Source organism: Prionailurus viverrinus, chromosome D2 (assembly GCF_022837055.1).
Source record: "Prionailurus viverrinus isolate Anna chromosome D2, UM_Priviv_1.0, whole genome shotgun sequence".
NCBI classification, from domain to species: Eukaryota; Metazoa; Chordata; class Mammalia; order Carnivora; family Felidae; genus Prionailurus; species Prionailurus viverrinus.
The window spans coordinates 57957944-57971605 of NC_062571.1; the positions used below are offsets into that span (position 1 = coordinate 57957944).

The 13662-nt window shown below is 43.8% G+C and overlaps 1 protein-coding gene across 2 annotated transcripts in view; it reads right to left on the reverse strand.

Annotated features, from left to right (window-relative positions):
* Positions 1-10316: 10316 nt before the first annotated feature.
* Positions 10317-13662, reverse strand: part of HPSE2 (heparanase 2 (inactive)) — a 740027-nt gene continuing 736681 nt past the window's right edge. For both annotated transcript variants that reach the window (XM_047826468.1, XM_047826467.1), the window contains one exon: positions 10317-11460. In XM_047826468.1, coding sequence (XP_047682424.1) covers positions 11295-11460 — 166 coding nt within the window. In that variant the 3' untranslated portion in view covers positions 10317-11294. The remainder of the gene's footprint in view (positions 11461-13662) is intronic.

A 13662-nucleotide genomic window follows, 5' to 3' on the forward strand; every position in this document is an offset into this window, starting at 1 on the left:
CCGCGGCCTGAGGAGAAGACACGGCCTGCAGAAGGGCCTGGTTGTCTCCACAGTGCCAACCCTTGAATTTCTTTATAAAGGTTCTCAATCCGTTTGGGGGTGGGGTGTACATTAGGGGCTTTGTTTAGAACTAGTGTTTTCAAGATTTTCTTAAATTTGTGTAATTAGAAGGGCTGAAGTGTGGGGTTGCTGATGAAGATCATGGAAGGGAGTAAATTACTTCGGAAGTCACCCCTCAGTGCCCTGGTGCAGCCCAGCAGGGGATGAGTTGTGCGGACTGGCCTTCTGGCAGATTTGCATACACCTTGGGGAAAGAAAGGCAGGGACCAGGAAATAATGCTCCCACCACCTGCAGACAAAGGGAGCCTCGCTACTCACCCCCCCCCCCCCCCCCCCCGCCCCTTCTCACCTTAGGGCCCAAACCTTCCAACTGCCTGCCCTTCTGCAGCACCTACCTGCCACAGACATGGCTCTCCGCAGTCCATGGTTGAGATCCCTCTGGCTGTGCACTCTTCATCCTGCTATACTCCCCTTGATTCTCTCCTGTGGTAGGTTCTTCATAAGCAGGAATTTCAGTGGTTGAATAAATTCCGTCAAATGGATATGTTATTATTCACTCTAACCGCTAGTAGTTTCCATTTCCCACCAGCAATGTATGAGGGTACCAATTCTCCCCATCTGCCCCAACACTTATTGTCTGTTTTTATTTAGCCATCCTGGGGGAGGTGAAGTGATATCTCGTGATTTTGATTTGCGTTTTCCTAATGACTAATGATGTTCAGCGTCTGTTCATGTGCTCTTTGGCCATTTGTATATCTTCTTTCAAGAAAAGTCACTAATTCAATTTCTTCTCCCATTTTAAAATTAATTGTCTTTTTATTATCAAGTTGTAAGAGTTCTTTATATATTCTGGATACAAATCCTTTAGCAGATACGTGATTTGCAAAAAACTTTCCCCCATTACATGGTTTGGTTTTTGTTTTCTTAATGGTATCACTTCTGGCACAGATGTTTTCAATTCCGATTTAATCCTGTATGCCCATTTGTAATTATGTCCGGGATTTTGTGTCAACATAAGTTTTTATTTTACTTGGGTGAATATTTAGGAGTAGGGTGGCTGGGCTGTATGGTAAATATCTGTATGGACTGTATGGTAAAGTGCAGGCACCATTTTACATCCCCCGGCAATGCTGAGAGTTTTCGCTGCTCTGTAGTCTCCTTAGCACTCAATATTGTCCTTTATAACTTTAGCTATTGTAGTAGGTGTGTTGTGATATCCTACTGGGGTTTGAATTTCCACTTTCCTAATAACAAGTGATGTTGAATTTCTTTTCATGTGTTTATATGCCATGTGTAAAGTGTTCAAATGATTTGCCCATTTTAAAATTGGACTGTGTGTCTTCTTATTACTTATAAGATTTCTTTATATATTTGGATATTAATTCTTTATCAGCTGTTTTGCTTTTTTTTTTTTTTTTTTTTTTTTTGCCAGTCTGTGACTTTGTCTTTCATTTTCTTTACAGTAACTTTTGAAGAACAGAAATCTTTGTGCTTTTTGTGCACTGGCTAAAACATCTTTGCCTAAACCAGAGTCACAAAGATTTCCTCCTGTTTTCTTCCAGAAGCTTCACAGCTTATTTTGCATTTAAGTCTATGACCCATTTCAAGTTGATTTTTGTAGAAAGTATGAGAGAAATCTTCAGGTTCATTTTTTTGCATATGTATATCCAATTTTTCTTGCACCATTTGTTGAAAAAAATATCCTCTCTCCATTAAATTACTTTGACACATTTGTCTCAAATAAATTGACTATAAATGTGTGGATCTATTTCTGGGCTCTCTATTCTGTTCAATAAATTTAGAAGGATTCAGGTCACACTAAGGATTTTATTGATTTTCTCGAAGAAACTGATTTTGGTTTCAGCAATTTTCATTGGTTTTTCTGTTTTTTATTTCACCAATTTCCATGCTATTTACTATATCCTTTCTTCTATTTACTTTGGATTTAATTAATTTTTTTTTTTTTTTTTTTTTTTTAGTTTCTTAGAAACTGACCCATTGATTTGAGACCTTTTGTCTTTTTTTCTAAAAAAGGAGTTTGCTGCTATAAATTTCCCCCAAGGTACTGTTTTATCAGCTCCCACTTTTGTTTTTTTATCAGCTCCCACTTTTGATATGTTTTATTTTCATTTTCAATTAGTTCAAAAAGCTGTCTAATTTTTCATTTGATTATTTTTTGGCCCATGGATTATTTAGAAGTATGTTATTAATTTCCAACTATTTGATGGTTTTCTGGGTATCTTTCTGTTATTGGTTTCTATTTCAATTCCATTTGGTCAGAGAATATGCTTTGTATGACTTGACTCCTTTTCAATTTATTTATGGCCTAGGATATGGTAAATCTTGGTGAATGTTCCTGGTGTACTAGAAAAGAATATGTAGGTATTTTTCTTTTGTTGGGTTGAGTGATCTATAAATGTCAGGTCAAGTTGGTTGAGAGCAACACTTAAGTCTTCTGTCTTCTTAATGATTTTCTGCGCACTTTATCAAATATTGAGATAATGGTACTGAATTCTCTAAGTGTAATTATGGATTTGTCTCTTTCCCCTCCCAGTCTTGCCAGCTTTTGCCTCATATATGTTGAAGCTCTGTTATTTGATACATAAACATTTATGATTGTTATGTTCTCTTAACAAATTAGCCCCTGTATCATTAGGAAATTACCTTTTAATCTTTGACACTATCCACTGCACTAAATCTACTTTGTTTGAGAATGGTATGGTCACTTCGGCTTTATTCTGATTAGTGCCCACCTGGCCTGTGGCAGAGTTCAGGACATGCTCCCCCAAAATACACCGCTTTGGTATATTGATGATTGTGAGCTAAAAGCACGCTGACTTTCCTTTTCTTTCTGCAAGCGAGAGATGAAACTCCCATGGGAAAGAGGCCCTCTCTATCCCAGGAGGAAAGGAGCTTTCTTCTCACCAAAGAGGGAAAGTCTAGGCAAAGAGAAATCTGTGCAAAGAGACCTGGTTAAACTAACTCTTACCTTTCTTTAGTCTCCCCATAGAGTTTAGTTACTTTCCCACAATTGCCAATCTTTCTTCAACGTAGTATATACACACTGAGGCCTAGCCAGTTCTTTAGGTCTTCATTTTTCTTGTGGGGGCTCTCACGTTCATGTTAAAAATCACTAAATAAAATCTCTGTGCTTGTCTCCTATTTCTCTGTTTTATGGCAGCCTCAGCCAGAAACCCTGAGAGGTAGAGCAGACATTCTACCTCCCCTGCATATGTGATCTTCTATCCTTTACTTTTAACCTACTCATGTTTTCATATGTAAAGCACAATTTTTTTTGCAGGCAGCATATAGTTGGGTCTTATTTTTTACCCAGAATGACAATCTGTGCCAGGCTGAATTGTCAGCTTGTATGTTAAGAACAACTCACATATAATGTGATTATTACTATGGTTTAGTCTGTCAGTCATTATCTGGCTATTTGTTTTGTATTTGTCCTATCTTTTCTTTGTTCCTTTTTTCCTCCTTGTATGCCTTTAAGAACATTTATCAAGTATTTTTATGATTCCATTTTTTCTCCTTTATTGGCTTCAGGACCAGGACTGGGTGAGGAGAACGACATGCTCACCTTGAGTGCAGAATTTAAAGGGATGGAAAAGGTTTGATAATCAATTTAATACTGTTTCAATTAGTGGTTTTAAAAGTCAAAACTAGGGGCATCTGGGGGGCTCAGTCAGTTAAGCGTCCAACTCTTGGTTTTGGCTCAGGTCATGATCCCGTGATTTGTGAAATGGAGCCCTGTGTCGGGCTCTGTGCTGACTTGGTGTGAAGCCTGCTTGGGATTCTCCCTCTCCCTCTTTCTCTGCCCCTCCCTGTGTGTGCTCTCTCTCTCAAATAGAATAGATTTGTGTTCAAATCTATCATCTCACTGTTTTCTATTTGTCCCCCTGTTCTTTGTTTTCTTTTATTTCTTGCTTTCTTTTTTTTTTTTTTTTCAACGTTTTTTATTTTTTATTTTTGGGACAGAGAGAGAGACAGAGCATGAACGGGGGAGGGGCAGAGAGAGAGGGAGACACAGAATCGGAAACAGGCTCCAGGCTCTGAGCCATCTGCCCAGATGGCTCGAACTCACGGACCGCGAGATCGTGACCTGGCTGAAGTTGGACGCTTAACCGACTGCGCCACCCAGGCGCCCCTTCTTGCTTTCTTTTAAACCAACTATCTTTAAAATTTTTTTTACTGTTTATTTTTGAGAGAGGAGAGAGAGAGAGGGAGAGAGGGAGAGAGAAAGAGAACAAGAGAACGTGAGCGGGGGAAGGGAAGAGAGAGAGGGGTGACACAGGATCTGAAGCAGATTCCAGGCTCTCAGCTGTCAGCACAGAGCCCGACATGGGGCTCGAACTCACAAACCATGAGATCGTGACCTGAGCCAAAATCCGACATTCAACTGACTGAGCCACCCAGGTGCCCATAAATCAACTATTTTTTTATTTTGATTCTACTCTCCCTCCTTCCCTCATTCACTTAGAAATAATACACTCTTTTAATATTCTTTTAGTGGTTACCCTAGAGATTAAAACATGCTTCCTTAACTTATGAAAGTTTAATATAAATTACCTCTTCCTTGAAAATGAAAGGATGCTAGAATACTTTCCCTTTGCCTGCTTTTAAAATGTATGCTATTGTAATGCATTTTTAATTTTCTGTATTTTAAATCTCATGAGACATTATTATTATTATTTTATATTTATTTAGATTTTCCCACATATTTGCCACTAATGTTGTTAGTAGAGGGCAGAGCATCCAGTACTAGATGCATCCTAACTGGATAGCGGTGGAACAACACAGATCGTTTTCTGCTAAAATTCAGCCAAGTACTAGGAGTAGCAAGACTTAAGGGAATGGAAAGAGGCAAAAGAAAGCTTCTTTAGGTCATTCTGAAGTATTAAAAAAAATCCTTTGAATTTAGGTATCCTCACACATGGTCTGTAACACTCACTTGATGACACTCAGTTAGAGGGACCCAACATCATTGATAAATTTTCTGGTTTCCTAGCTGTCCATCAAAGTTTTGTGCTCCTTTTTCATGAATGTCTTAGTCTGTTGAGGCTGTTATAACAAAAATACCATAGACTGCTTGGCTTATAAACAACAGAAATTTATTCCTCACAGTTCTGGAGGCTGGGAAGTCCGAGATCAAGGTTCCAGCTGCTCCAGCGTCTGCTGAGAGCCCACTTTCGATGTGTCCCCAAGTCGTGGAAGAGGCAAAAGAGCCCTCTGGGGTTTCTCTTATAATCCCACTCATGAAGGCTCATCCCTCACAACCTGATCACCTCCCAAAGGCCACACCTCCAAATACCATCACATTGGGAATCTATCACATAGGGTAAGGTTTCAACATACCAATCTTGGGGGGGGATCAAAGACATTCCATTTATAGCAACAAAATATAATTGTTGTTGAGAAGTGACTGTCCAGTCAGGGACTTTATTTATGAAACCCCAGCATCTAGATGGGACCGTGTAATTGACTTATGGCTAATGGAATTGAGTGGAAGGAATTTATGCTAATTCTAGGTTAGGTCCCCCAAACTACTCCCATGTGATTCTACACACTCTCCTTGTCTTCCCGCTGCATGTTGATGCCCATAGCAATGTTGGAGGCCAAGTGCTAAAATGGCACACAGCCTGCCAGTCTGGATCCCTGACGGACTATGTGCATGGAACCACTACTTACCCCACTACCACCAGTTGACCTTTACACGATCTGTTAGGAAGAAATAAACGTCGTTTATGTTAAACCACTGAGACTCTGGGGTTTATCTGTTATTGCAGTTCAAACATCATCAATGACATCTAACTTGAAAAATAAAACTTAATTTCCACTTAGAGTACTTGAAGCAGGGCTTGCGGGGAAGAGGGAAGCGGGAGAGAGCAGCACATCATGAAATCAACGATCCCCATCATGTGTTAGTTCATTGGGTCAAAATGTAGTGTGGACGACAGTGGGCCCCTCTCCCCACAGAACACCCTGAGAACAGAAAGTTAAGAGTATTCACATTTTATTACTTACAGAGTGTTACCTCAAAATAGAAACTACCTCATGGACCCAAATTCTCTGCAATCGCCAAGCTCATATAAACCTTAATATAATCTGTTTTTTGGAAGCAAATATTAACACCTGTTAAAATCCCCTGCAGAGAAGAAATTTTTCCTGGGAGATGTTCCTGCACTTTCTTTGCCAACTTTTAGATGAATAAAACTTAGGTTTCTTTTTGCTTCTTCCAAAAATATAATTTATTACGTAACATTTACAACTTGAAAAAAATCCTAGAATATTTTCATGAATAATAATTAGAAAAGTTCATGATGTGGGCTGTAAAGAAGGGCCTCCTTTTCTCTGCTGGGAGCATAGGACATGGGATTTATTCATGAGCCAGTCATTTGGAACTTGGTCAGCTCCTGGCAAATGCCCCAGGGCTCTCAGGCGGGGGTGGGGCTCTCTGGTGTTTGGAAGGAAGTGGGTATGAAAGCAGTTGGTTTCTTGTATTTTAGCTTTCTTGTTTTAGAGTGGTCTTTGCAAGTTCTACCCCTAAGGCAATAGTTAATGGGTTTATTATCTAGTCTGGGAAGAAAAGAAACTTCCAAATCTCTCAGTAGTTGGGGCAGGAGGAGCAATGATCTCAGAGGCAGTGCATGTGTGGGTGCTGACTGGCTCTGCCACTCACCTCCAAGACTTAGAAATATCAGGAATCATCACCTGTGGTGGGTGGTGGTGGTAAGGCTGGTCCTTTATTCTACAGAAAAACACATTCCATTTACAGCACAGGCTGCTCACGGCCCTACTCACTACTCATCAGAACTGCGAGTTGGCTTTCCCATACTTGACACCAGCTGTTCTGGGCGAAGGCCCTGCTAGGGTTCTCTGTAGACACACACAGGCCGGTAAGAAAGCTAGCTGTGGGCAATTTGGAGGTGAGAAAAAGGTGGCCACCACCAGTCCAATTAGAGAGAGCACAATGCAGTGAGAGCAGGCTTTGGAGTTCAATAGATGTGGGTTCGATATCTGATTCTGACTCTGCTTATCTAGATGGCCTTGGACAAATCACTTCTCAGGTCTTCCCCAGTCACCACCCGGGACTGGGCCCCGGAAGGTAGTTACAGAAGCTTCTGTGTCCCTGTTAGTGGAACTCAGAAGCAGTGATTATAAAACTCCAGTTGTTTGGGCTTTATAAAAACTGTTTATCTGTGAGTGCCCCTTACTGTCTTATTTTCAATTCTGGCACATCCCAAGAAAAGATTGCAAACAATTCTACAATCAAGATTTAATTCCCTCTCAGTACAGCAGATTTCCCTGCGCTCCGGGTTTGGCGTCCGTGGCAGAGGGAAGGCCATGGAACTGGAGAGAAGTTAGTGGAAAAGCAATGAGCAGTGTCCAGGCTGGGGCAGGGGCACTGAGGTTGGAGAGAAGGGATAGTGGAGGAGCCTTGCTACATAAATGTTTATGTATTCTTCCCTTGCCTTCTCCAAGCCAGATGTCTATTATTTTTGGCTGCTCTCTTGATGCTTCACATTTTTAAAGTCCTCTTCTGTCCTGGTATTTTTACTGCCAGCGGTATCCACCTGGTTCACCTTTGCTTCTGCTGGATTTAAACACTGCCCTCTTGTTTTCCGAAATAAAACCGTTCTCAGCGGATTTCCAAGGGGAATCCAGCAGCCGCATCCCTCTCAGACACAGGGGCCTGGAGTGCAAGGGCAGAGCACACCCGCAGAGGCTGGGCATGGCCTGGAGCACTGGGCAGCTCAGCAGGTCACAACCCTGTGGGGCCCTTCCCACTCCCACCTCAGGAGGCCTCAGCAACTCCTAGTGCTAAAGGCCAGCAGGGGCCTTTCAGATGGAATCCACCAATGACCTCTGCCATTCTGGAGGGTACATGGCTTGGACCCATCTGCCCGGGGACTGGACAACTACTGGGGAAGGGCTGGGGCTACAAAGGCGAGTGGGCCATTGGGAATTGCGGTTCTGGGAGTGCTGGGCCTTACTTAGTCTCATTGTAGCCCAGTTCTGGGATTTTCAAGTGTTTCTCCGGCCAAAGATAAGCTAATATCCCACAGTTGCAGCTTTTTCAGGGTAGTAGAAGAATTGAGACTCTTTCTTCAAATAACAATGAGAATTTGTTCTGAGCCTTTGTGATAAGAAAGGAGAAAGAAAATCATTCCTAGAGGCAGGAAGAGCAGAAAATCGTTTCAACAAAAGGCACAGACTTCTCATTATACTTTTATTATGCTTTCAAATAAGCATTTCTGCAAGGCCATTCTTCAGTTTAAAGTAAAGTGGTTCTAAAGTCTTAGATGATCTCGGCCATGTCTTGTTTTAGGAGGAAAAGTCTGATCTGGAAGGCTGGTGGCTGAACTCTCTTGTTCCAGGGCCCAGCCTGGCAAGCCTGCTCCCCTAATGTGCACTCTGATGCTGAGTTTTGCCACGGGCTGTTTTTTTTTTGGGGGGGGGGGGAGTGTGATCGGGGAATCCCTTATAAGAAGTGATCCCTACTGATTTAGTAATTATCTTCCACTCCAAAATGAAAAAGCCAGGACAGATGCCCTGTACCGAAATCCTTGCAGAATATGATGTTATTGTGAGTTTCTCAGTATCCTTTGAATAATGCAAATACTTCTTCCATGAGACAGTTGCAAAGTTAGAATTGCAGGACCCCAAAGATACATTTCAGTGATTCCCTTATCCCTTTATTAACTAAAAAAAAATAAAAACCAAAACAAAAAAACCCCAAAAAACCCCAAAAAACCCAAAAAACAAAACTTAAACCCCTTGGGAGCATTTAATACACAGAGAAAGATAAAAGAAGCAGAAACTGCCTGTATTCTGCAAGCTTAGAAGCTTAGTGAAGAACCAGCACTATTTACAGAGTGTGCTTGCACAGAGCTCTGGAGGTTTGCTGCAGTGAATTAGCAGGACCTGTGGAAAGGTAAGGGGGTGAGGCTGTGAGGCGGGCAACCCCTGGGCCTGCTGGTTAAATGAGCAGGCTCTGGATTATTCTGAGCTCAGCAACCCACTCCCCTGGGTGGCCCCAGGTAGGCTATGAACCTCTCTGTGCTCACAAGAAGGTGGGGGTGAAACTGGTGACTCCTTCAGGGGGCTACTATGTTCGTAAAGCAAACTAGCCAGGCCCGGGCCCAGGCCTGCAGAGACAGCCACTTACTCGCGTCATCAGCAGGCGCTTTGCAGCTATGCCTGTACGGCACATAGAAGAGGTTTTGATATCTGCACACATTTTTTTAAAGCTTGGAGAAACAACTTATTTGTCTCTTTTCCTCTCTCTTCCTCACTTGGGCTGTCCTCTGACTCTGCTTTCCCTGCTTTCTATCCCGGGTCTTGGCACTTCTCTCTCCTCCCCTCGCAGAGCTGAGCCTTCGGCAGAAGGTGCCTGCTTCCCGAGAAGAGGAGGCCCCCGTTGCTTCCAGGCAGAGCACACCCACTGACCGGGTCCAGCCCAGTCCTTGGCCCCCCTTTGTGCTGGCGGTGGCACCAACCTCCTGTGTTGTCGTCCGCCCACACCTGCTGACAAACACCTCAAAACCGAGTCCACTCTCTGCCTCGTGCCTAATAGAATGCGCCCGTGGGCTTCCCTCTCCCAAATGCCCGCTTCTCCCAGCTGAGTCTCCTGGACTTCCTCCCTTGTGTAATCTTCCTCCCAAGTCTCACCTCAGACCTGGCCCTGTCCTAAGCCCTTTGGGCATCTTAGGCATCCGCCTGGCCCCTGGCCTCAGCAACCCTGCCCCTCCACTCCTCTCCTACCCTCTCTCAACAGCAGAAACCGGACTGCTCTCTTAATTGGAACCCTCTGACGTTGTCAAATATCTCCTCCTTTGAAAAAGCGCCATTCATGTCCTTTATCCTGAGAAAGAAAATCAAACCCGCAAAAAGACAGTCATTTCAGTGGCAGCTTATTTGAGTCTTACCCCTTGAATCATACAGAAGGTCTTTATCATGAACTTTAAATCAGTCTGCTTCCCCCTCCCCAACCCAGGGGCTTCCCACCCACCACCCCACAGTTCCCCACCAGACCTCCACCTCCAGATTCCCCCTTGCCCCAGGTGGTGAGCTGAAAACTTTGTTCTGTGCTCACACTGGCTGGTCCGGGATAGCACAGACCTGGTCATCTTTCATGACCAGATTAGATTTCTGCCCAGTAAATGCCATTGAGAGGCACACAGCTACTTAGGAAGAGGCAGAAAGGTTAGATCCAATGACTTCTGATTTATACAGTTTTTTATGGTTTTGGTCAAACAAGCCATGAAGGGCTTGCTCTACAAGCTCTTAAGATTCTCTCAGATTTGATGCAGGTCTAATTACTTGCTTGTTCAGTTGGGGTGTGCGTGCATGTGTGCATGCGTCTGTGGTGGTTCAGCGTGCTTTCTCTTCGTACTAAAACTCTCTCCCTCCCAGACACATGACGGATGATGATTGCTTTTTGTGGTGCCTAATACATTGTTCTCCACTCCATGAATATTGTTACCTGACTCCCATTCCGACCCAGGGGGAATCTGGATTCACAGAGGAGTAGAACCCTTTTACAAAACCTGGAGTATGATTGCAATTTTACTTTGGAAGCACCCGTTTCCCAGAGGAATAGCGAGTGATGGATGCCACTGTCAGAAGCCCAGATGCGCACACTCATACATCAGCCAGGAAATGACATAAACAGCTTGCCCAGCAGGCCGGCGCTGACCCACCCACTTGTTCCCCTGTGGGAAGAGAGGTGGTAGGAAACCCAGGGCAACAGAAGGGAACAGGCCAAGGAAAGGAGTTGGGAGAGGGCTGGGCTCTTTCAGGCCCACCTGGTTATTTCTTTCCTCATCTTCTGCGGAGGGCAGCCATCACAGGCTCAGAGCCATAGTTCTATTGCTATGTGACCAGGATCATGGAGAGTTGTTTCCTTGGTCCTGGGAGTGTGCCGTCAGCTTGTTTTCATGGTACGTGTACATGGATACATACAGGTCTACACACATACCTTCATCCTTACATAGGTACGGGTGATGTCTACATTTTCCTTCGGGGCGGATGTGGCCTACCTAGGCTAAGCTCATGCTACAGCATTTGTCTCTTTGCAGAGCAAGTCTGTGCTGATTCCAGCAGGATTGGGCAGCAGAGACTGTTTTGTTGCTAAGAAGATGTCTGAAAAATAAGGACACTATTAGGGCAGGAGAGTGGAAAGCAGTTCAGCAGGCCTGCTGGTAGCTTGTGACTGTGAGGGTGGTTTATCGGTAGCGGCAGGCCAAAGCGTTGACATTCTTGACCACATAAAAGCCCATGGTAACTGGAGGGATGACCAATGTCCGGCCGGCCCGCAGGGGGCGGGGCTTCAGTTCTGGGAGGGTCCCATCATCCACCATCACTAAGGGCTGGCCATTCAGCTGCACTGACCTGCAGTGAAGAAAAATAGCACGGGCTTGTCATTCATCATCCCAGCAGAGCCTGTCTGATACTTGCCCAGCCGTCACTTACTGACACTTGCTGTGCCCAAGTGCTCACCTGGGCGTTTTACTTCTAAAAACTCATTAAAAAAATTCCAGCAATGCTCTGAGAAAGAAATTGCCATTATCCCATTTTACCTCGAGTGGCTAAACGACCGTCCAAGGTCACACAGCATGTAGTGCTGGGAGCCAGGATTTGAACACAGGAAGTCTAGTTCCAGAGACACAGCATTTAGACAAATGAGAAGTCCATGATGCAGAAGCTGAAAAGTGTCTTAGGCCTATTTTTAAAATCATAATAGCAAATCTGTTTGACTTTCTACCTAAAGAATTTTTTCCTGTGGAATGATCCGAAGGCTTATGATGGCCTCAGAAATCTCCTATTTAACTGCTATCTTTAATTTATTTGAGAGATTAGAGAATTAACATCATGTCACTTGACTAGGGTTGTTCTGAAGGAGGACAGAGACATTTAGAGACTCCTTTTTCTAGTCTGAGTTTTCTTATCAAATATTGAACGGATGTTTCTGTTTTAGCAGCACAATGGAGTAGGTGATAAAGTACGCATTTTTTAAAATTTGAGTTCACCCATCCCGCTTGCTTTTATTCTTCCTGTGCACCAGCCATCTCCAATCCTGGAAAGAGGGCCACATACGGAGCACACTTAGGAGAAAGGGAAATAACTCATCACCCATCCTTGGCCTGTGGTACAAAATCCAGAGAACTTCCCAGCTGTTCCTGACTCAGAATGACTCGTACGGCTATGTACCCAGATGGAAGCTCAGTTTTCTGGGTCAGAAGAAAAGGCTAGAGCCAGGCCACCAGCTGGAAATAAGGCTGTGAGTCACCCTCAGAAAATCAACATTGCATAGTGATGGCTATTTTGGGGCCTTGCCCAATCTCCGACGTGATAACATTGCAGTGATATAATCTGAGCTGTAAAGAGAATGAAATGTTAGAAACTGATATAAAGGTCTTTGTTTCATGTTCCTTGTGTGCTATGAATGATAGGTTTAGAGAGAGATAAGCAGACCTCTCCCCAACAGAGCAGTGAACTCCCAGAGAGGAGTGTGTTGTGAATTGCTCCCAGCAGAGAGCGAGGCAGGGAGGTAGGTCCAGATCTGTCCCGCATGGGTAAGTTTGGGCCTGGTCCAGATCTGACAGAGGAACAGCCACCCTCCTCTTGTCTGTATGACTGAGGAATGAAAGAGGGAGCAGGGGACTGGAGAGCCAGGCCTGCCTCTGGAAAAGTGTAGAAGTAGGAGAACCGAGATCTGGTAAGTGTTGACCTCATCAAATCTGCAAGGAGCTTTTGATCCAAATGTGAGTGACCCTCTCTGGTGAAGACAGTCTGTCTACTCATCTACTCATTGGAGTGGGATGCAGGATGAGGAGAAGGGGCCCAGTTACAAAAAAAAAAAAAAAAAAAAAAAAAAAAAAAAGCCAGAACAGGTCTTCACAGTGTATTCTCATTATTTTATTTCAGGTGGTGTGAATATCCAACAACCAGACATATGCACCATCAAATAAAAGTTCAATAATGTAATTAATCTTTCCAATGAATACTCAATTGATATCCCTGCTCTACTTGAAAACCTTCAGTGGTCCCTCTTACATATGGAGTTGGGGGCCAGCCCCTCCCGCTAAGGAATTTAACTTTGTGTGATCCCAGAGCACTGGAATCTCTGGGTTCTGGAAAGTGCAACACAGTGTGATAAGCAAGCCAGCCTTTGAATTTCTATATTGCTATCCTGGAACAGGCCCCATTCTGATTCCTTACTGGTTATTTCAAAAGCTAACCCGAGTATGGGTGGAACCAGGGAGCACGGTTGAGATTCTGGACCGATCTCTAATTCCAGGATCCCCATCACTGACTTGCTAGACGGTCTGGCAAATCTCTTCACCTCCCTTCCTGAGGTTTTCTCATTTCTGCAACTGCTATAGGCTGCAGGGCCAGAGACATGAAATACAAAGTATGAGGTACTTTGAGAGCATAACGAACCCGTAAGTGGGAGATGGTGTTTTGTTATTAATTCTTTTTGCTGTAGTTACGGGACACTTACTGGTCCTTGTACTTGACTGCTTTTGGGAGTGACAAGTTCATGGTTCCTCTTAAAGCCCTCTTTTCCCTTAGCTCCCATGGGACACCTCT